We start from the raw sequence: 22,262 nt of genomic DNA on the forward strand, positions 1-22,262 counted from the left end.
TACAGGATACTCGGATTACTTTTGAATCCCCTGCGGTGACATTTTGGTTTTCCGGATGAAGAAAAGGATGGTATACTTTTTGCAGATACTACAACGAAACCATTTGCCTATACGCCACAGCTAAAAGGAGCCGCATGTATTCATTTATTCAGATTTGTGTTAAATGAAATATGAATTTATTGATACAACAGGCTTAGAGACCAAAGTTGACCTAAGTTGCATGTGGGAGGAACAGCCGTGGCTCCCAGTATAATGAAAAGTAAAGTGAAAGCAGATGTGACTGACTGAAACAATTCAGCATTCCAGAAGCGGAAAAAAAGCTAATGTTCACTCTTGTAAAGTTTTTCCTGGTATGTATCCGCTCGGTAATTCACACTTGAGGAATACTGTGTATGATCCCAGCTGCTCCATAAACAGTAAATAAGGTATGTTTCGAATGTGATTTTTGAAAATAAAAGTGAAATATGTGCTTTGAACTTGACTGAGCTGATGTGGTTTACTCCTTCAGGTTAAAGATGTCCGTGCATGGAAACGTACTTTTCTTTCTCGCATCATTTGCGTTGTCCACGTGGAGAGCTTGTCACGCCGGCAAGATTCTAGCAGTACCCTTCGAGGGCAGCCACTGGGTCAACATGGAGGTTCTGATTAAAGCAATTCACTCCGAGGGACACTCCGTAGATGTGATCCGGACCGACAAGAGTTGGTACATCAAGGAAGGCGTGCCACACTACAACCCCATCACGGTATCCGTGGACCAAGTGTTCGACACGGCCTTTGTCGACTCCCTGCTGGTAAAGACGTTTGCTTTGGAAAGGCAGCAGAGCTCACTAATGACTTTTCTGGGTCTGCAGCTTCAAATGTTCAGAGCGATGTCCGGCACGGGCGACATCATGTGCAAAATGACAAGCGCGATATTACGAGACGACGATTTAATGGCCCGTCTGAAGGAGCGTGAGTACGACCTGATCCTCACTGACCCCACGTTGGGCACAGGCGTCATTCTGGCTCACGCTCTCCAGTTACCTGTCGTCTATTATGTGCGCTGGGTGATGTGCAAGGAGGGGCATCTGGTCCTGGCGCCTTCTCCTTTGTCTTACATTCCCATCACTGGCTCTGGACTGTCTGATAAGATGACTTTCATTCAGAGGACCAAGAATCTTGTGTACTTTGCCTTTTGGGAAGTTCTGTATGGATATTTTGTCACCCCCCAATACCAGGCTGTTTGCAACCGGTTCTTTGGCCCAGAAGTGAGATATGATGAGCTTATACAAAAAGCAGACATCTGGCTCATGAGAGCAGATTTTGTCTTTGAGTTTCCTCGCCCTACCATGCCCAACGTTATCTACATAGGAGGCTTCCAGTGTAGGCCTGCAGAACCTCTCCCCGATCATCTGGAGGAGTTTGTGCAAAGTTCTGGACAACATGGAGTCATCATCATGTCCTTTGGGACTCTAGTGAGCCATTTCCCTGCAGATATTGCCGATGTAATTGCGGCAGCTTTCGCCAAGCTCCCCCAAAAGGTCATCTGGAGCTTTAGAGGTACCAAACCTTCCACGCTGGGCAACAACACTCTGTTGGCGGACTGGATACCTCAGAACGACCTCCTTGGACATCCCAAGGTGAAGCTCTTCGTGGCTCACGGCGGGACAAATGGTATCCAAGAAGCGATGTACCACGGCGTCCCCGTGGTGGGAATCCCCTTGTTTTTCGACCAGCATGATAACCTGCGGCGTCTCACTGAGAGAGGAGCTGCTGTGGCGGTCACGTTAAACTTGGTGGACAAAAACGACAACTTCCTGAAGGCCCTACAAGAAGTTCTTACCAATCAGTCCTACAAGAGCAACATGCAGCGGCTGTCCAGGTTGCACAGAGACCAGCCGATCCCGCCGCTCAACAGCGCCCTCTTCTGGATTGACTTTGTCATGAGACATAAAGGCGCAGCTCACCTGAGGACCGAGTCCTACAAGTTGCCTTGGTACGCCTACTACAATGTGGATATCCTCTTCACTTTATTTACAACGCTGACAGTGATGTTATTACTGCCGTTTGTGGTTTTGAGGATGCATGTCTTCAAAAACAGAAAATGAGCTGCTTCTTTAATCTTATTAAGAGCCATCACACTATTTAGAACTATCTCACAGCCAATTATTCATGATCATATAAAAAAGCGTATGTTAAATGCTCCGAGCAAAATTTCTTGTAATATTCAACTTCTCTGTGATATTTTACACGGTCTAGAAACGGCCAAGGCCAGCCCCTCAAGTGCTTAGTCAAGGCTACATACATAAAAACTAAGAGATCTGCTGCCATCTCTTTTGCCGAAAATTGAACCATAGAAACTTTGGAGCTACAAATAGAAAGTTTCATTAAAAAAAACAAAAAACATAAAAAAACACTAAAAAACAGTTACAACCAATGAACATTTTACACATTCATGAGCTTTGACATATTTAACATCCAGGTGGAGACTACAGGATGCAAAAAAAAAAAAAACCAGAAGAAAAAAACGTTTTCTCTTTTGATACCAGGAAGCAAACCTGTATGAAGGAAAGCATGGAAACGTTTTATCACTGATCTTCATTATTGATTGTCCAATCAGCTGGCATTTTGCTCCAAGGGGGCAAGGGTGGTGGCTCGGAAGGTACGAAGCTGTGATAAATGGAGCCTTGCCAGCCCTTTAAATGAGACCCTCAGCCCCAAAGGCATCCTCCCTCAGCTGGTTTATTCACCAAGAAATAAAGGAAGTCAAAATGATCTGGAATCCGTAATTACAGTCTTTAGTAATAACTTTGTCATCTTTAAATCACAAAGCTGTTCTTTTTGATATATATATATGTGATGCCCCTAATTAGGCTTCAGATTGCACTAGTGATTGGTGTACCATCGTCACAGTTGTGAGCTTCGGGTTTCAATTTAGTTTTAGGTCCTCCTCACAACTCAAAATGCATGTTGGGTGAATTGAAGATTTTAAAATTTGGTTCATAGATCATGAATACATTATAGAAATTCAAACCTAATAAAGGTCTGCTGGCTTGTTCCAATTAGCGAAGCCCAGAAGAAAAGCAAACACAAACATAAAATGTAATAATATGACGATACTTCTATCTATTGTGTTTTGTTAAAAAAAAAAAATGTTTGTGAATGTTTTTTTTTTAATGCAAGCGAAACATATTATGTAAAAAAAGAGCTATATAAATAAAGCTGCGTTTCCTTAAAATGTCAAAGATGTGAAAAATTGTTTTTGTCTCTATGTGCCCTTCGGTTGGGTGACGACCAGTCCAGCAGGGGGCGCTCTCGTTTTAAGGCCACTGCTGCAGAGAAATGTTTGTAGTAACACCATATGGCCGTACAACGTCGCTGCTTGATCATAATGTGTTGTTCAGGTTCCGCCTCAATTTTTATTTCCTGTGCAGAACCAAACCAATTTCAAGGCCATATAATTTCATGTGAAATGACTGGCGTTACATTCGTGTCTTCGCTTTTAAAATGACCTAACAAATTGGTGCATTCTAACGGTCTGGTTTATTTTTTTAAAAAAAATCCTGTAATACGTTTTCATATGTCTTCGCCAAGTAGAAGAGGCTGAAGGAAAAGGCCGGCGGTTCCTAGGATGCACACCAGGATAAAAACCCACAGAAAAATGCGGTCGATCACCATGGCGACGTATTTCCAATCGTCCTGAATCTGCGAGAGGAGCGACAATGACAAAGCCGTAAATGAACACAAGGTACTCAGTAAAGAAAATACATTTTCCTGCCTTCCACGGAGGCAATGTGAATTGACTTGAATTCCTTGCCCATCCAACCAGAGTAGCATAACCTCCACCATCATGAATTTAAAAGGTTCAATTATTTATTATTTCTCCATAAATGATATGATTTAGTTATCCCCATCATACAGTAATCTAAATTAAATTTCATGAACTAGATTGACAACTGCTGAAAAAAACTTAAGCGCCAACTCAATGGAGTATAGTGCCTGAAATGGTCAATGGCCATATGTATTTATACAGACATAAGAGTATATGCTTCATCATATATGCTTCATCAGTAAGATGGGTCAGCTGGAGCCTATCCCAGCAGCCTGTAAGAAATAGAAAGGGTACTCAATGCATTGGGAACATGAGCGGAGACCAGAGTACTTTGAGATAGTCGACATAAACATGACATCTAAATAGGGATTCCAACCAGGAAATCGGATTGTGCATGTAGCTGTGCTGGGACAATGAACTCTCCCAAGTGAAAATATGTAGCTTGTTATGTATCAGTTTGTGGCACGGTGGAAGAGTGGGTCGCACGTCCGCCTCACAGGGCTGAAAAGCAGGTTTGATTCAGGGCCTTCCTGTGTGGAGTTTGCATGTTCTCCCTGTGCCTGCGTGGGTTTTCTCCCGGTACTCCGGTTTTCTTCCGCATTACCAAAGAATTTCCTTTACCAAATTCCCCTTGGATGTGTTTTTAAGTATGCATGGTTGTTTGTCTATGTTTGCATTGTGATTGGCTGGCAACCAGTTCAGGGTGTTCCCACCCACTGCCTGGATGGATGGATGGTTGGATGGATGGATAAGTTATTTGCATAAATACTCATAACTGGGCCAAATTGTGCGTATGTGTGTACCCGATCCCATGTTAGTGAGCTCTCACCTCCTTGGCCTCATTCTGCATTCTCATGTTCTCCGCGATGTACTTGACGCTCTCAATGGCCTCCCTGATCTCTGGCGAGAACGGCAGAAGTGTCAAGACTCCCGCATCCAAGGACTCGGAGCTGGAGCACTGACTACCCGCTCCTGGCACGGCGCCCCCTGTCAGAACACCAAGGCTGCCCAAGCTGCCGCCAGCTCCACAGTCCGCTGGCAGTTTACCGGACCTCTGATGCCAGCAGCTGCTGCAGCGTCCCTCGCAGCACAGCGATCCCGACCCGGCACTTTTGGCGAGCTCGTTTGCATTCAAGTTGTTGAGATCCGAGAGCTCCGTGTTGTTTGGGGACCTCTGGCGGTTGGTTAGGGTGGACACCACACTGGAGGCCAGAGTCTGAGCCTTGTGTTGGGAACCCGAGGAGTGAACGCCACATGATCTCGGGTGGATCATCTGGACGCTCTTGTTGATCTTCTCGATGTCCCTCTCCGGCCGGGTCATGAACATGACTTTAGGCAGCAGTCCCAGGAAGACGCCGCGCACCCACCGCGGCATGGTGTGAGTCTTGGGCGTGCGGTAGTGCACGTTCAGCACAAACACGGTGATGACGATGGAGAGGGTGACGAAGATCATGGTAAAGAGGAGGTACTCGCCGATCAGCGGAATGACCAGCGAGGTGGAGGGGATGGTCTCGGTAATGACCAGTAGGAAGACGGTCAGGGACAGCAGCACGGAGATGCAAAGCGTGACCTTCTCGCCGCAGTCGGACGGCAGGTAGAAGACGAGCACAGTGAGGAAGGAGATGAGCAGGCAGGGGATGATCATGTTGATGGTGTAGAAGAGCGGCAGACGGCGGATGTACAGCGAGTACGTGATGTCCGTGTAGATCTCCTCGCAGCAGTTGTACTTGATGTCGTGCTTGTAGCCGGGGGCGTCGATGATCATCCACTCGCCGCTCTCCCAGAAGTCCTTGAGGTTGATGGTGGAGCCAATCAGCACCAAGTCAATCTTGGCTTTGTCGTAGGTCCAAGAGCCGAATTTCATGGTGCAGTTCTGGTAGTCGAAGGGGAAATAGGTGACGTCGATCTTACACGAGCTCTTGAAGATAGCGGGAGGGATCCACGTCACCTCGCCGTTGTACCGGAGCAGAGCTTTGGTCTTGTCATCCACCTGGAAATCTCCAACAGCACTGTGGAGAGAAACAAAGATGGGGTGGAGGAATCTTCTAAAAACTCCAATGTGTGCTCACATTTGCTTCTTTTTAAATAGACTGAACTCCAGAAATAAACCAAAGAGTGAATTCACGGTAAAATATTTCAGTGAGCTCATTGAAACTTTTGTGGTGTTTGAAGCTACCTGGTGTCCCACTGAGGGGCCAATGCTGGCGAGTGTTTGTGTCTGTAAAGTAAACTGGATGGATCGACAAACCCAACAAACCGTTTCTGTGATGATCCAACCTCTGTAATATGCTCAGAATGTAAGTCCATTTGTTAGTTTTTCGCCATTACAGCCCTTGTTGCTCTATTACTGTTTTTTTGTTTGTGTTTTTATTGCCTACCTTGTTATTTACTCGTTTGTGGACTGTAGTCTGCTTGGGGAAGCGAACAGAATAAGCTTTTTTTTTTTTTGCGTGGTACACTTTGTATATGACAATAAAACTCTTGAATCTAGCTTCCTTTAAGGCCTTATCATCTGAAGAAGAAGTGACCTGGAAGCAGCATCGTATTATCAAACCAAATGAAGCGATTTCTGGGGAAATGGCGTGTAAATGCTCAAAGCTGATTAAAAAATCATGGAAGCATGTGGTTGTTCATGAATGGAATGGTTTAAAACGGTCAGATAATAAAAGTAATTTGATCTAATGTAATGTTGAATGCGTCATTCAAAATTAATTGGGATTTTGTAAGTGTAACAGAATATTTGGAAAAGTGAATTTTTGGTATGCGGGAAAAAAAACACAGCCTACTTCAAAGAATGTTATTCATAAAACATTCATTTTTGACAAACGTTTTCAAACAAAAAATGTAATCAATATTTCATCATAATCACAATGTTTCAATTTTATCATAACACTAATGTTTTGTCAACAAATCAGGACATTTTTAAATAATTAAAAAATCATGGAATAGTGTTTCCAAACATAAGACTGGTACTCTATTTTTACTCAAATAACTACTTTATTCCATTTTGACAGACAAATGAAGAAAGTAATTTGTTTTTACATAAGCCTACTTAAACACTCCCTAAAAACTAATGGACTGTTTCTTTTTAGGCAAACAACAGCATTATCAACATGGTTTCTTATTGTTGAAATGACTTACTTTTAAATGTTTGAAAAAAAAAAATAATAAAACACTCACTTATTGTATAGCACAATATCCGGCTTCCATATCCTGTTGGACGGCACCCGTATGAACTCGACACCTCCGAAATCCTTTGGATCCCACTTGAGTTTGTAGTCATTCCAGATCTAAAACAAAATTATATTCAACACCAGTAATAAAAATACATACTTATAGAAATTTAGGACAGAAAAAAACAAATGCCAAGACAAAAGATGATATAATATGTAAGGACTCCTTCACTGAATACAAGCCTAATGTTCATTTAGTTGTAAATTTACCTCCAGTGCAAGTGACAAATCAAATCCATTCGGAGGATCATTGGTGGATAGAAACATAAAGATTTTATTGCCTGGTGCAAGATAAAAGTTAATACAAAAAGAGGTAATAAATTGCACCATATAACCTAAGATGAAACATAACATATAATTCTCAGGTTTTGATTTTAAACCCATCAACCGTTCCCCCGCTCGCTATAGAAACAATAAAAAGAGAGACGTTATTAAAGTTATTCAGTTAACGCAGAAGGAAGTCAAATGCGCTCAACATGCCTTTTGCTGTTGGCAGTCCTTGTAAGAGCATAAAGCATTGGGGGGGACACAGATGAACCCAGGGAAAAGGTTTTGTTTTTGCTATGTGAAGTGTAATTGTGATAAAACAAGGATTGGCATCTCTTTTTTCAGGCACTTTAATGCACTTTTTTTTTTCTGCTTAGACAAACCTTTAACCAGTACAAATGCTGTAAAAAAAAAAGAAGTAGCTAACAGTTGAAAGGTTTAGGTAAATGCAATTTTTAAAGTTCCTAATCTTATTTATTGTCAGTGCATTGAGGGGGGGCGCAAAGTTTTTTCTTTCATGGGGAGGTTTGGCAAAATATACTTGAGAAGCACTGGCCTAAAGCCACAATAGAGAGTGGCAGCCGGTGGATGCTGTAAAAGTTGCACTTAATTAAATGGTGGTGGTGGTAAGGGGGGGGGGGGGGGGGGGGGGGGTCGTCTCACTCTTAGGCATGAATGAAAATGTCTGCAAATAAAACAAAAGAGTGAAATATGTGTTGTTTAAGCCTGATAGATCCGTGGAAGCATATGAATCATCAATTAAAAATTAAAACCATAAATTAAAAATTAGAAATGGAAATGCACAATTTCTTAAAGATGTGTAAAAATAAACTTTTGATGCTGATGAAGTGTGGTCTCAAGCAGTTTTAGGGGCAGATTTTTTTGTGGAATTTTGAATTGCAGCAGGATTTTTTTTTCTTTTAAATCCATCTTTTTGGTGTTGGGTCAAATAATGAGCAAAATGTTGATGCAGTGAAAGAACAGCAGCCACTCTTGATTTAAACTCAGATCTATCTCGTTCCCCTGCTTATCTGGACATGAGCCCAAGTTGCGATGCTTATCAGGTCGTTTTAAAACCTGGACTATAAGGCACCATTGTGCTTAAAAGCTGGCCCTCGTCTCCATAAATAATTCAAGATGCCAATTTTCTACAGTCATGCAAGAGTGACAGAGGGAAGAATCCATACGAGGCGCCCTTTGCTTGAAGGTCCCGTTGGGGCGGTGAACTTACGTGTCTCAGCCACAGGTTGGTCTCCATGATCTGGTTGACTTCATCCTGACGGCATAGCAGCAGCGAGGATTTTAGGACAAGATATGTTTGAATATTTTAGCAGCAAAAACAGTGAGAATGCTGTCACGGGCGAGTGGCCCCCTTGACGCTTGCGTGCTTGCCGCATTCTTGGTGATACTAGCCTGATTTAACTAGCTTGGTTTTGTTTGAAACATTGTGGAACTTGTGAAAATAAACAAGCAAGGACAAGAATCTGTAATCCAGAGTGCTCCAGATCCTTTTTTTTTAACTCAACAAATTGAAAAGTTGTCCAAAGTCCTGGAATAAACAACTACCAGTACTTTTTTTCATTTAAGAAAAGTCAAGCTTTGTTTTAGGAGCTTGTCTTGAAATATGAATTGGTCTCTCCGCACTATTAGACACCATACCTCATAATGTCATCCACTTGAAATAGCCACACCCAAATAAACACCTTGTCGTCCTCTTCCATGGTACACTTATTTTCCATGAAAGGTGTGTCTAGCATAAGTTAGCCGTTAGCTGGCAGCACTCAAGCGCTCTATATAGGCTGGTGTGATAGACATAAATGACTGCACATTTTGACACTTACTCTGACACAGTTCCTACTGATCCCTTTTTAAGAAACTGACTCATTAGGTAGTAGGGAAGACATATTGCATAAGCATCCAAGCTACTTACCACTTTGACCAGCTGAGACATGGAAACCTCAAATTGGACAATGACTGGCTCAGACACGTTCTCCACTGGCCGAATGTACTGGTTGTATTTGGAGAAGATGACGGAGAAGAGCTTGTGCTCACCCTCTGAGCATTCCACGCCTGATGTCACAGCACAAACACACAATCAAATAATTAGACAAGGTGCAGGATGAGGTGGCATAGCGTACAACCTACAGTTAAAACTGTTTTTTATGATGATTAAAAAAACATTTGTTGACATTTTGGTTAAAGAATAAATGAAAGTCAGAGAGCAGATATACTGTAGATCTCCGAGGAGCATGTTTTAAAATTTTGTGGCTGGTATATATAGTTGGAGTCAGTGAATGTGTTTTATGAAGTTATATATTAATGTGTGTCTATATAAAAAATATAAAATATTAAGTTATACATCAAACAAAAATACCTTTTAAAATACATCCATATATTTATGTGGTAAATACAGTAAAAAAAACATATATATATATATATATATATATATATATATATATATATATATATATATATATATATATATATATATATATATATATATATATATATATATATATATATATATATAAAACAAATAACAATAAATAACTAAATAACAATTTTAGTCTTTTTTGTGTTTATTTAACTATATTCCTGCAAGTCCCTATTCAAATGGAGTGTTTTAATAAAATTACATTGAATAACGAACTGTTCAAAATGATCTGAATACAAATGTCAGAAAAATTGTAATGATCATATCAAGCCATATAAACTATGTTGCATGGTTAAACAAAATTGTTTAAAAGCATTAACCCGTACATATTTAACTGAACTGTGCCTCTGTTAGTCATTTTATGTTAAGTCACAGAATGGGAGCTTTCCAACTCACCCTTTGGATGCAACAAAAAGATGGAACAGGTGGATGCAAAAAGGAGGCAAAAAGTGCCTTTCATTTTCCCTGCTGCTGAAAGAAGGCTGCGCCGGGTCGCTCGGAGAAAGGGAAGGAGAGGAAGAGTGAAAGGATGCAGAACTCGAGCGGGAGGGAGGGTGGCAGGCTGAGCCAGTCACCGACAGCAGGTTGATCGCCACGGCAACCTATAAGAAGCTGCTATGACACAAAGCCAAGGTTGCTTTCTTTGTACATTTATTGTATTTTTCAAAGTTAGTATTATTTTTTTAAACATATACATTATTATATAAATATGTGTTATTATCACCACATCCTCTTCGACAAAACCCTCTTCAAGTTTGAGTTAATTTCTCTAAACATATAAATTCATATTTTGATATCCAAATACAAAACGTACAAGATGTTTATTTGGAGAGAACATCTTATAAACAAGAGAGACTGTGGAACACTTTATTTACTGTAACTTATGCCCTAAAAACAGTTAAGTTAAAAAAACAACTCAATTTTTTTGGGGGAAAAAAAAACTGACCCAATATTTGTCTCAATAACATGGTTGTTGACAAATATGATTAATTGTATTTAGCGACGGAAAATTTAGCGATTAATTAGTTGATTAATTTTAATCGCTAGATAACACTTTTTAAAATGAAAATGGTCAAATCAACCTGTAGCATTCCATATTAGAAACAGTACTGTATAATGAAACACTATACGAAATATGTTTCTGTGGAACACTATGTAAGTAGTTTAAAGTTTCTAACAACCCTGTCAGAGTGTTGTAAGAATTCCTTTAAAAATATGCCTGTTATTGTCGGTTTCACCATTTAGCCCACCCCCACCCACCGAATAAACGCACCACTTTTCCTCCTGCCAGAATGATTTTCCACGCTGTCCTTCAGTCAGACGAATGAGCAGTCGGTTAGATAAATTTAGCCAGGCCTCGGTTGACGTGAAATGGGGAGGTGCCATATGGGAACCGCTGCTGACGCTGGACCCTTCAGAAAATATTGTTCAATCATAAAAATGCTTTGTGAGGTTATGGTTTTGCTTTGGCCTCGTCTGTATGGTAGCTAATTGTGTCCATCCCATCCTATCCATCACACGGAAGACGTATACGAAAAAAGGAAGCTCGTTTAAAAGTCACAGTCTAGTAAAGCGTATAATGCAATGTAGATCAACCCAGCAGCTAATGACACCAAAGCATGCTCACATCCCATCTGATGGCGAGATGCAAAGTGAGATGCCCAAAAAAAAAAAATGGATTAAAGTCCATTTGAAAAAAAAGGAAGGGAAGGGGGAGGGGGTAGTTAACTTGGAGGCTGATTGCTATCTCGTGATGAGGCTTTGGGCAAAATGGCCGACAGTCTGCAGAATCTCTTAATGAGCACACTCAGCACCATTTAATGAGCGGTGAACATGGTGTGCGTTTGTGCGTGTGTGTGTGTGTGTGTGTGTGTGTGTGTGGGCCCTTGGATTAATTATACAAGTAATATATTTAAAACATTTTGATTCAGGCTCTGTAATAAATTGATTTTTTTTAATTAATTCCAATTTAATGCTCAGGATTTTTTTTGTAGCATCTTTCGTAGCTCAATGTAAATCTTTGCTGCTTGCAGTAACAACATGGTTTTTCAAGACTTTTCCAAACACCAGTAACTAGTGACTCTTTCAAAAAAAAAAGGCGTCTGTTAGAGCAGAGGTCAACAAAAATTGTCTTCTCCTGAGATGAGCAGGGAGGTTTATGTTTGAGTGAATGTTTATTTGTTTATTTTTTAATTTACGCTAGTATGATGTATGTTTGTACAGCATGTGCCAAAAAGAATCCCAAATGTTGAGTTTTTATTGAGAGGCCTTTAATTAAAAAAACCAACAAAAAATCGCAGTACTGTATAATCATTTTAAATAAAATTCAACAGTGCAATATCTAAATTTCGTTTTTTGCCCAGAATTAAAAACAACATTTAGCCTGTGGGATAATTAGTTGTCGCTGCTTTTTTGGTTAGCAACAAATATCAAATGTTCAGTAGGCATCTACCAGAGGCCAGCATTTCATGAAATGTGGTGAAAGTAAAAAGACAAGAGAATACAGCACACATGACTTTATTTACAATTTCTTACACTGAAACCAACTCGCAGGTACATCATGTTGTATACAACTTCATGTTGTACTATAGCCATTCATTCTCTAAACTGGTTATTTTGCTGAGTGTCACAGTTCCAGACAGACAACAATTCACACTTACCTTGGCCAATGATCCTAACATACGAGTTTGTGACCCAAAATCAGGACAATCACTTCAATTGTGTATTGTTAAGTGATTAAGACAAGAATTAAGCAATATCACACAAGAGAGAAGGATGTAGTACTTATAGTACCTGCCGCTTTTCAATTAATTCAGTCGCTGGTTTGGTCATTATTTTCTCAAACTTTCTCAATGTCATATTTAATATTTTCATGAAACACATTCATTTTGACAGCTATTATTATACGAATTCTTACTAATGCTTTTAATGTCTGACCTTTTTAAAAACCTTTTCTTTGCTCATTCCCATTACAAATTATAAAGAAAAAGTGTTGTTGACATCAATTGACGCCGATAACGCTCCTCAGCAATGTTTTTGTTGATGTCCTTTCATGTCACCGGCACTCTAAAGGTTAATAATACAAGGATAAAAAGAAGACTGTTTATATCTTGTTGTAAAAAAAGAAAACACCCCACCTTTAACATTTTTCTCTCACATTTTTTTGTTTTTACGAATATGTAAACATCTTGACTTTTAACTTTAATATCAGTGCATGTCCTACGGATATTTTTTCATCTCATATTCATTGTTTTGAAAATTCTCAATCATTGCACAAGTGTAAAAAAATGAGTTAATCCGTTTACATAAAATCGACAAAAAAAGCTACAAAACCAAAATTTTAATAAGAGATGATCTTCGTAAGAATGTCAGTGCGCTTATAATGTTATTTCCAATGTAAGTACTTGCTTAAAGTAAGGCTCAGGAAAGAGTGTCACCGGAAAAAGCAAAAAGAAGAAACAAATCAGACAATAATTAATTCTTAATCCCTGTTGTTCCTTAGATTTGCAATGACGTTTTTTGCCAAAAAAAGATGCTAAAAACCTGTGCCAGTCAAATGCGAGGCATCTCAGAGTTGGGCTGCTGGTCTTGGTGAGGCACCTGACTTTGGAAGAGGGGCTGCAGAAACAAGCCTAGGGTGCCCACCACACACACAATGACGAAGATCCACAGGAACATGCGATCCACCACCATGGCCACGTACTTCCAGTCTTCTATCACCTGCAATCAAAAAGAGGACTCCATCTAAGGGGTGAGTGGTTTAGGACTAAATTGTGAACTGGAACTCAAAGTGGTGATCTAATAGGAGGATGCAGCATATCATACAGACTGGATCATTAATTGAATCAAATCAAGAATGTATTTGTTATATTAACTATTATATTATCTTCGTTATCTTCATCAAATCCTGATAGTGAAAAGCCAGGTATCAAAGTCCAGTCCTTGAGGGTGGGTTTTCTCCATGTTTTCCATGTTTCTTTCTAAAAACAAACCTGATTCAAGCGGTTAGCATTTTCAAGATCCCACAGAGCTTGCTGATTAACTAACCAATCTGAATGAGGTGATTTGAGGAGGGAAAACCGGAAAACATGCCAGAGACCGGCCCTCGAGGACTGGAGTTTGAAACGGGTGGTCTCATTAATACCCTGCGCTGAGATGTTCTGTGCTGCTTCACCCTCCACAACTACATTGGCACCCCAGCAAAGCCAAACGCAAATCCCAAGGGTTCAGTGTATATATTCCAAGATCCTGTGCAATAGAAGTGCAATCACGAAATGCATTATACGCACACTTTGATCGTCATCATCCGCCATCATGTGCTCTGCCACAAAGCGCACTCCGTTCACCGCCTCTTGAACGCCAACACCCAAGTGTGAATTGCTTCTATGATGAAGGTCGTGCGTCAAGGCAAAACCACCGGAAATGCAATCAGAGGACCGTAAATCGCCCTTCGTTGCACTTTTATGTCTTGGCGTGGATAAGGCAGAGTCTGAAGGCAGTAAGGCTGAAGTTGTTGTGGGGAAACCGGTTTTAGATGCGACAGGGTAACCCAAGCCCATGATTGTCCTCTCCGACGGGAGGTATCGCTGTTGTCGCAGCCTCTGACGCACATCGTTATCGTGAGGGCGTCTCATGAAGAGCAAGGCGGGCAGTTTGACCAGAAAGATGATCTTGACCCAGGGGGGCATAGTGTGCGTGCTGGGGGAGCGGTGGTGTACGTTGAGCACACACACGCTTGTGATGATGGAGAAGGTCACCAGCACCATGGTGAACATCAGGTACTTGCCGATCAATGGCACATCCAGGGATGTTGGCGGGACGATCTTAGAAATCAGGAGGAGGAAGACGGTGAGGGCCAACAGGACAGAAATACACAGGGTCATCTTCTCGCCGCAGTCTGAGGGCAAGTAGAAGACCAGGATGGCTAGAGAGGTGATCAGCACACACGGAATGATCAGGTTGATAGTGTAGAAAAGTGGCTTCCTCTTGATGATGAAATCATACGTGATGTCCACGTAGGTGACATCCAGTGGGTTGACCGTCCGCCGGCCGGGCAACGCCAGGATGTCCCACTCGCCGCTGGGTGTGAAGTCATCCATGCTGGCCATCTCCGTTTTCAAAATCAAGTCGATCTCGGTGTGGTCGTAGGTCCACGAGCGGAACTTGAGAGTGCAGTTTTGCTGGTCAAAGGGGAAATGCTTCACCTCAATCTTGCAGGCGCTCTTGTAGATGGCCGGGGGAAGCCAGTTAATGCTGCCGTTGGAGAGCAAAATGACATTGGTGAAGACCGTCACCTCGTAGGTTCCGTCGGCACTAGTAGAAGATAAAAGATGAATCCAGATTTTATGTCAGCGCATTGGTAAGGACCAGGCTGCAAATGGATCCTAAGTGTTATGTTTGAGGATGTTAAGTGTTTTTTTTTTGTTCCTTTCATGTCTTGGGTTTGAGTTTGTGTTGTTAATTATTCATGTTTCTGATCACATGCGTAAGTGTCTTGTTAGTGTGATTGCATTCACCTATCCTCGTCATCCTGCTTCTCTTGTGTTTACCAGTCAGCTCCCTGCCCCAATTGTCTCAAGTCCAGGTTGTTGTCTATTTGTTTTGCTTGTATTTAGTTCCCTGCTTTCTTTGAGTTAGTTGACAAATCATTGTCTTGTTTACCCACCTGCCTGTAAATCCTGTTTTTTCCTGCATCATGCTTTTGCTTACCCTCTTTTCTTAATTAAATATGGCCTCCTGCACTTACTTCCTCTGAGCTTCCCTACGATTGGGTCCACAATCCCCATAACCTACAGTATGCCGTTCCATGACACCCAAGTGTGTTGAGTCAAATTCCTAATTTGGTTCATGCTGTCTGTAAGGGTCTATACTGTATTTGGTCAAGAGTTGCCTTGGCCAAGTGGTTAAGATTAGATATCAGGCAGATCAGTAGTAGTTATATTTGAAACAGGACTCAATTAAAGCAAGGATTAAAACAGAATGAAGACACCTTGTTTAAACTGTTGAAAATAATGCACGGCGATTTTAAGTGCTACTGACTTGTTGTAGAGGACAATGTCAGGCAGCCAAACATGCCTGGAAGGGATACGCAGCTTGTCGATTCCTTCGTACTTGGCGGGGTCCCATGATAACCTGTAGTCCACCCAATGCTGAACGGGATAAGGAGAGTCAGTTGGACTTTCCAATTGGCATCTTTTGTAATCAATAAATAACAATAGAGTGAAAAAAGCAGGAGACTCCACTTGAATCCAAGTTAAAGTTTGTTCATGATATTTACCTGAGTGAGCCATACATTGGTGGTCATGATCTGCTCCCTTTCATTCTAGAAATGACAGCGGAGAATCACCAATGAGGTCATGAACAGATTCAGTATTGTTGTACTAGTTTAAAACATCACGTACAACGCTGATGAGCTGCGCCAGAGACACTTGCATCTTCACGGTTACCCTCTCGGTTCGGTTGACCGCGGGACGAATGAGTGGGTTGTAGCGGTGCTCGCCTAGCAGCCAGTTAATGAGGCGCTCCTCCGAGTCGGCACAACCACAGACTGGACAAACATTTTGCTGTCATTATTAACCGTATAAATGCTTAAAAAAATGTACATCATTCATGTGCAACTACAAACGAATCACACTGAAAAGAAAAAGTAAGATTCGAAGATTATGTGAAGCAACCTACGGTGGACTAAAGCCTAGAACAGCGATTAAAAAGCTGGACTTTATTTCTCATATAATAGTATGTAGTAAACACACCGTAAGTATGTGATGGTGTTACTTTTTATGTTTTTGTATTTATTTTTTGTGGGGCCCGACCGGCCAATAACACTGGACGATAATGGCCCTTCAAACATTGACCAAAAATAATTGTCCAAATAGTTGATATTTGATCATTGTTTTAATGTTTTTACGCTAATGTACTCTATTTCCAGTTGTATACAAGTAACATTGGTGTCAATATTTTTTTGCACATAAATCAATATCGTAACCTTGAATCTTTAAATATATATCATCTTGTGAACTAATTCTGTGAACCTGTCATTCAAAACATAGCAAATCTTAATTTTTTAGCAATATCAGGAAGCTGTGTAAAATGACCTGATGTTACTACTTTATTCACAACATAAAGTCACTGTTTTTTTAGTTAAAAAAAAATCATGAAATACACAGTGTCACATAAATAATGGATAAATGTGTTATAACACCAATTCAACTGATAATAACAGAAATACAAATGACCATAATTAATGGTCATAACTTTATTATTTGCACATTTTCTTGCGAAATTTAGATTTGATTATTTTTTCTTTATTGTAATCCAACTACACGTATTTTTTTTTTATTTTTTGTATCATTCATGTGAGATTATTGTGATTTTATGACTGTATACTACTAGTGACCCAGGCTATAATTAACTCCACTGCTAATATACAAAGCTTGTCTCTGAATTGAGATGTATCACTCCACTTTGAACAGCCCTCCTTGACAACAAGATCTGAATTACTACTTTCCTATCTTTATGGAGCTTTTGCGCCATCATAATGAATTTCAGAAAGGACAACAAGTCCAATAATGTGAGCTTTTCTGTGAAATATGTGGGGGACTATTTTACTGTATTAGAGAAGGTGAAATAGCAAGCCCCCTGTACTTACTTTTCATCTATGTGATATTATGCAAAAATGTTATATAAAAGTTCTCCATGAATGAAACCCATTTCCCATCCGTGTACTTAATAACGTACACTGTAATTGGATGGTCCTATTCAAGTAGAATTGCAACCATGGGGAACTCGAGAAAGTCAATCAACTGTGACCTTTTGGATAGAAAATATGACTTGACGCACCAATGATCACAATGTTGTTCTGCTTCCAAACTTTGTAATAGCTTTCTTTTTCTTGTTGAGACAGTGTAAGCCATTAGCGGGCCAAATACCAGTGCCTGTCTAATGGCACCAAGCATGCTAGCACATCTGAGCCTTCTGTGTTCGCGCCGTGATGCCCACCATGACTGTGCGCCCCCCATGGCTACCCCTGCTGCTTCGATTAGCAGATGGCGGGTTGTCAAGACCTCGGGGGTCACAATCAAACAAGGCAACAGGCAAAAGCCGCCTGAACTTGCAATGCGACCTGCTGTGTCAATCATCAGTGTATATTTTTTCATGTGGAAAGTGTTGATTGAAAGTGTGGTCAGGCGTGGTTAATGTCCTGTTAAGGTCGTGGGGAAAAGTATATTGACAAAATAATGTGATGAAATGGGAGTGACAGAATGTGAGTACTAAATACACTTTCTTTTTCTTCATAAAGTACCGTATGTAGTCATCATATACAGTACAAAAAAAGGTACTGTATTTCAGGAGTACTGTATGTATTATTCTCAAATGATTACAGTATATATACAATATCTGACAACAATGAGTGCACCGCTCAAACTTTTGTAAATACTTCTGGTTAGACCATAGACACAAAAGAACTCAGTTAAAAAGGCTAGCAACAAAAGCGAGTACACACCGAGGTGAAACATCCATTTTCCTTCACTTTTGTAGCTTGAACACATTTTTGTAAATCATTTTCATAGGTACTAAGCCCTTAAAGGGACAAAATGTAAAATTTTGACCATTTTTAGACCCTTTTTCATTAAAAAGGAATACATTTGAACCATTTGCTATTAGTTTTGCGTCGTAATAAACTGTTTGCATTAGTTTTGGTTGTGTAACTTATTTTGGGGGTGGAAGATAGCAGCACATTGTTACTAATCAACAAAATTGATCAATTGACAGTTGTTTGCAAACTGCAATTTGTTTACACTCAAACATCAGTTGCGGTAACAGTCAAGTCAAGTCATGCATGCTGCCATCTCGGGATTACAATTTATATTTTGAGATTTCTATTATTATTATATTTATTATTATTATTTTTATTATTATTATTATTGTTGTTGTTGTTGTTGTTGTTAGCAACAGCAGCTGTTTTTTTACGTCCCCTAGAAATTAAGTTCAGTGGAGAGATGAGTTGAAAAAACAGTGGCTAATTCCAACAATATCTGTGTGCCATGACATCGAGTATTCTTACAAAATCATTCAATTTTACTTAATACATTTTACACATAACATATCTTGTAAATTGTTCCTCTACACATTGTAAATTGCTCATCTACACATTTCTAGAGATTTATTTTTTCATGTAAGTATGTGCTTTGGACAGTACAGGTTGTACCTCTTCATTTAGAACACAATATACTGGGCTCACATTTGCGTGAACTATATTGTGCAAAAGTCTTGGGACAGTACCACCGCAATAACTGAGCATCACAAGTTCTTGGCAAACAAAGGCATAGTCATTTTAGCAGCTTTTACTCAAAGCATCATAAAGAGCTAAATAAGTCTTACCGTGCATTGAAGTGACCACGCAAGCGACAATAGCGAGAGTAGTCGTCATTTTTCCGCTACCATGCGCTAAACGGGACGAATGCGCCTGCGATGCCTCAGACCAGAGCTCCTTTGGCCGGGCGAGTCGCAATCGGCTCACACCGGTTCGGAGCCAGCATGACGCTCCTGTCAAACAAAGTCATCAGCCCAAAAAGTGTTACATAATAGGGCTCCACTATAATGTAACAGTTAAAAAAATACCCCAAAAATGAAACATTCGCGGTGTATACTTTAGTGGTTTTTCGTTCATCCGTCCATCCAGCAGGGGGACGCACAGAAGACGTGTCCGCTCCTGGGGCGTCTCAGGCGGCTTGTGAGCATCCACGACCTGCCCAGCTTTTTTTTTTTCAGCTGGAGCTCTCATGTCATGAACACAAGGGAATGCGAAGTCAAACTTCTTATTGCATGCCTCAATTTAGGGATAAAAGGTTGATTCTTTTTTGAAGTACGTTTTGAACATTCTGTTTTGCACAAAACACTCGATTTATGGTACTGTATTTTAGTCAAGTCTCCCATCAGCTCAGCTTTGTTGTCAATGTGCTATTTGACCCCTCAAAAGCCATTTTGACACTAACATACCAACAATTAGTCTACATTGGGTCACATGCAAAGGATTTCAATCGCAATTTTCACCTGTTTTCTGTAGTTTTAGTTATGTTTAGTGCTGCATAGTGTTTTATAAACTGAAGACTTTTTTTTCTTTTAAACTTTGGGCCCTTTGATAGATAGGAGGTCTTTGTGCTGAAAAGGTTTAAAATGCTGATTTACTGGAATCATAAACTGAAATATTAAAATTGAATCATAATTATATTTTTTAAACTCTTGATTCATCTTGGCATTCATCTAAACAGTCGTTTAATATGTTATTAATTTCATGTATGTGTCTTCTTACTAAGTCGTCAGTTTATTATGGTGGAGCGGTTTGTGTGTCCCATTGATCGTTGAAGTTAAGTTGTCGAGACCTGGCAATGACCTTGATGGTGCAGTCCCCATTTAAAGCCATGGAATGTCACTTCTCTAGCTGGGAAGGAGGCTGAATTGGTGTGCAAGGTTGAGAAGTTCTAACTGGATATTGTTGAGATTCCCACAATTCACGGCTTGTGTTCTGGTATCAGTCCTCCTGAAATGGATTGGACTGGATTGGAAGTTCACTCCAGGTTTTCCCATGGTGACAGGAGACAAGGAGCAATGGATATACTGAAGATGGAGGCATTTGCCACCCCTCGGGTGGGTGGGTGACAATGAGACCGGGAGTGGTTTGTTTGGGAGGATCTGCCCATCTAATGACAACCTGAGTGGTGTTCTGGTTTTGCACTTTGTGCTCATTACATATTATTGAAAAATAAATAAATTAATTAATTAAAAAAACAAGGTTGATGAGACATGCATGCATGCACTTATACTTCAAGTAACTAATATTGCAAGAAAGCCAGATTTTTCTACATTCATTTTAATTGTACTTAATAATTTACCCTGCTTTGTAATTTGTGTCACTGACAGTGTAGCGTAACATGTGCAGGTTGCCTAGCGTGGCTTCAGTCCCCACTCTGTGTAAGTGCAAGTGTGAATTGTTGTTTGTCTCTATTACGTTCCCTGTGATTGTCAGGTGACAAACATTAATTGTAGTCTGCCTTCACTCCGAAGTCAGGAGTAGACTGCAACTTTCCGCAACCCTGAACACAATAATGTGTAAAGAAAAAAGATGGCCGGATTATTGTGTGAGGTAATACGAGCCCTCAAATAATTCAAGTACCTCAGTAAAAAAATGGCTGAAGCTTTTTTTTTTGCCCCAGTTATTATTGTAATCATCAGAAAAAAATGTCAAGCCAAACGCAATAATAATTGTAAATGCTCTGTGTGACAGTATAACGCGCTGGAAATGTGGTGAGAGCACAACTTAAAAATAAACCTGTTTTGAAATCATGTTCTTTCAAAAATTCAGGGCACTAACAAACAACTTCATCAGATTGACAGTCACGTTGACATACAACACCTGTTACCAGTGTTTACCAGTGTACCGGTGGCTCGGGCTATGTTATAGCTGCTTTTTGCAGGAATTAGCTGCTAGCTAGCAGCACTCAAGTGCGCCATATTAATGACTCTGCACACTGAAATACTGACAGCCTGAAACAGTCGCCATTCTTACTGATCACATTTTAACAAACCCTGCTAACTCAAATGTGCTTTTTCAGCTGGTAAATTTGTCTCATGGACGGACATTTATGGAAGATTTTCAGATGAGGAGGAGTAAAAGTAAAGTTCCACTTTGCACAGTTTAAATCTTGGTTAAAAAAAATGCCGATCATCAGAAATGTATAAATGTTGGTTTTAGCGAAATACCGAATATTTGATTCAAATTTTCTAACTGATATCCAAATACAAGAACTACATAATAGATGCATCCCTAATATGTTTTATTTTTAACGTTGTCTTCTTTTTGGGACTACTGCAGTCTCAGTACTTACTGCGCAGCATAAATGCTTATCAGTCAAAGTAGCTTGTCAACTAGTTCTTATATTTAAAAACTTATGTTATAAAAACTGTTGTGTCAGCAGCAACTGGAGTTTCCAAGTACACACGGTAGCTCGAAACGTTGCTATGCCGACAGACTTTCAGTTAGTCCAGTATGCGAGCTCCGACTAAGTGTGATGGAAGACAAATCGCAGAATTGCTGCCATCGCATTACCGTGTTGCACCACTAGCACACCCACACCATCACTATCGGCACCACTATACATATATCACATAGACAGTTCATTACCTGGAGTGCTGCATGGGCTTCAGCTCTCCGCAACCTTGCCCTCATGTGAAATTATTGACTGCTGCTGTCGATTGATCATCTGATTGATTCATGATTCCCAGCCTATTTTTACCCATAGGAAATCATGGAAGTATGATTTAGATCTATCCGTTACCATCATAAATATTTGATATAACTTTACAGGCAATTTTCAAGTTACGTTTGCAACTGTCATACAAGTGTAAATTCAAACGATAAACTCACTCTGAACTCTTATGACAGACTTGTGCTTGAGAGGCGGGTTTCATCATATTAAGATATCTTGAGGAATTCAAGACTTCTTTGGTTTGAATTATA

General features: G+C 40.2%; 2 protein-coding genes and 1 pseudogene across 3 annotated transcripts; 1 reads left to right on the forward strand and 2 right to left on the reverse strand.

The window, feature by feature from the left end:
- The first annotated feature begins 515 nt into the window (after positions 1 to 515).
- Positions 516 to 3,224, forward strand: LOC148424474 (UDP-glucuronosyltransferase 2C1 pseudogene; annotated as a pseudogene).
- chrna3 (cholinergic receptor, nicotinic, alpha 3) lies at positions 2,450 to 10,253 on the reverse strand. Its single transcript, XM_088413434.1, has 6 exons — positions 10,142 to 10,253; positions 9,242 to 9,381; positions 8,543 to 8,587; positions 6,992 to 7,101; positions 4,641 to 5,820; positions 2,450 to 3,684 (listed from the first exon to the last, which is right to left on the reverse strand). The coding sequence occupies exons 1-6, from the start codon at positions 10,203 to 10,205 to the stop codon at positions 3,556 to 3,558; spliced, it is 1,668 nt and encodes a 555-aa protein (XP_088269560.1). The 5' UTR covers positions 10,206 to 10,253; the 3' UTR covers positions 2,450 to 3,555.
- Positions 10,254 to 12,546: 2,293 nt separating this feature from the next.
- chrnb4 (cholinergic receptor, nicotinic, beta 4 (neuronal)) lies at positions 12,547 to 19,501 on the reverse strand. Of its 2 annotated transcripts, none has more exons than XM_088412356.1 (7): positions 19,396 to 19,501; positions 19,127 to 19,291; positions 16,147 to 16,292; positions 16,023 to 16,067; positions 15,785 to 15,894; positions 14,035 to 15,058; positions 12,547 to 13,465 (listed from the first exon to the last, which is right to left on the reverse strand). In XM_088412356.1, the coding sequence occupies exons 2-7, from the start codon at positions 19,173 to 19,175 to the stop codon at positions 13,298 to 13,300; spliced, it is 1,542 nt and encodes a 513-aa protein (XP_088268482.1). In that variant the 5' UTR covers positions 19,176 to 19,291; positions 19,396 to 19,501; the 3' UTR covers positions 12,547 to 13,297. The 2 variants fall into 2 exon arrangements, with proteins under 2 accessions (XP_088268482.1, XP_088268481.1); XM_088412355.1 differs by having other exon boundaries at positions 19,367 to 19,463.
- Between the last annotated feature and the right edge of the window lie 2,761 nt (positions 19,502 to 22,262).

Source organism: Hippichthys cyanospilos, chromosome 4, assembly GCF_059441005.1.
Source record: "Hippichthys cyanospilos isolate Australia breed blue-spotted pipefish chromosome 4, RoL_Hcya_1.0, whole genome shotgun sequence".
Classification (NCBI taxonomy): Eukaryota; Metazoa; Chordata; class Actinopteri; order Syngnathiformes; family Syngnathidae; genus Hippichthys; species Hippichthys cyanospilos.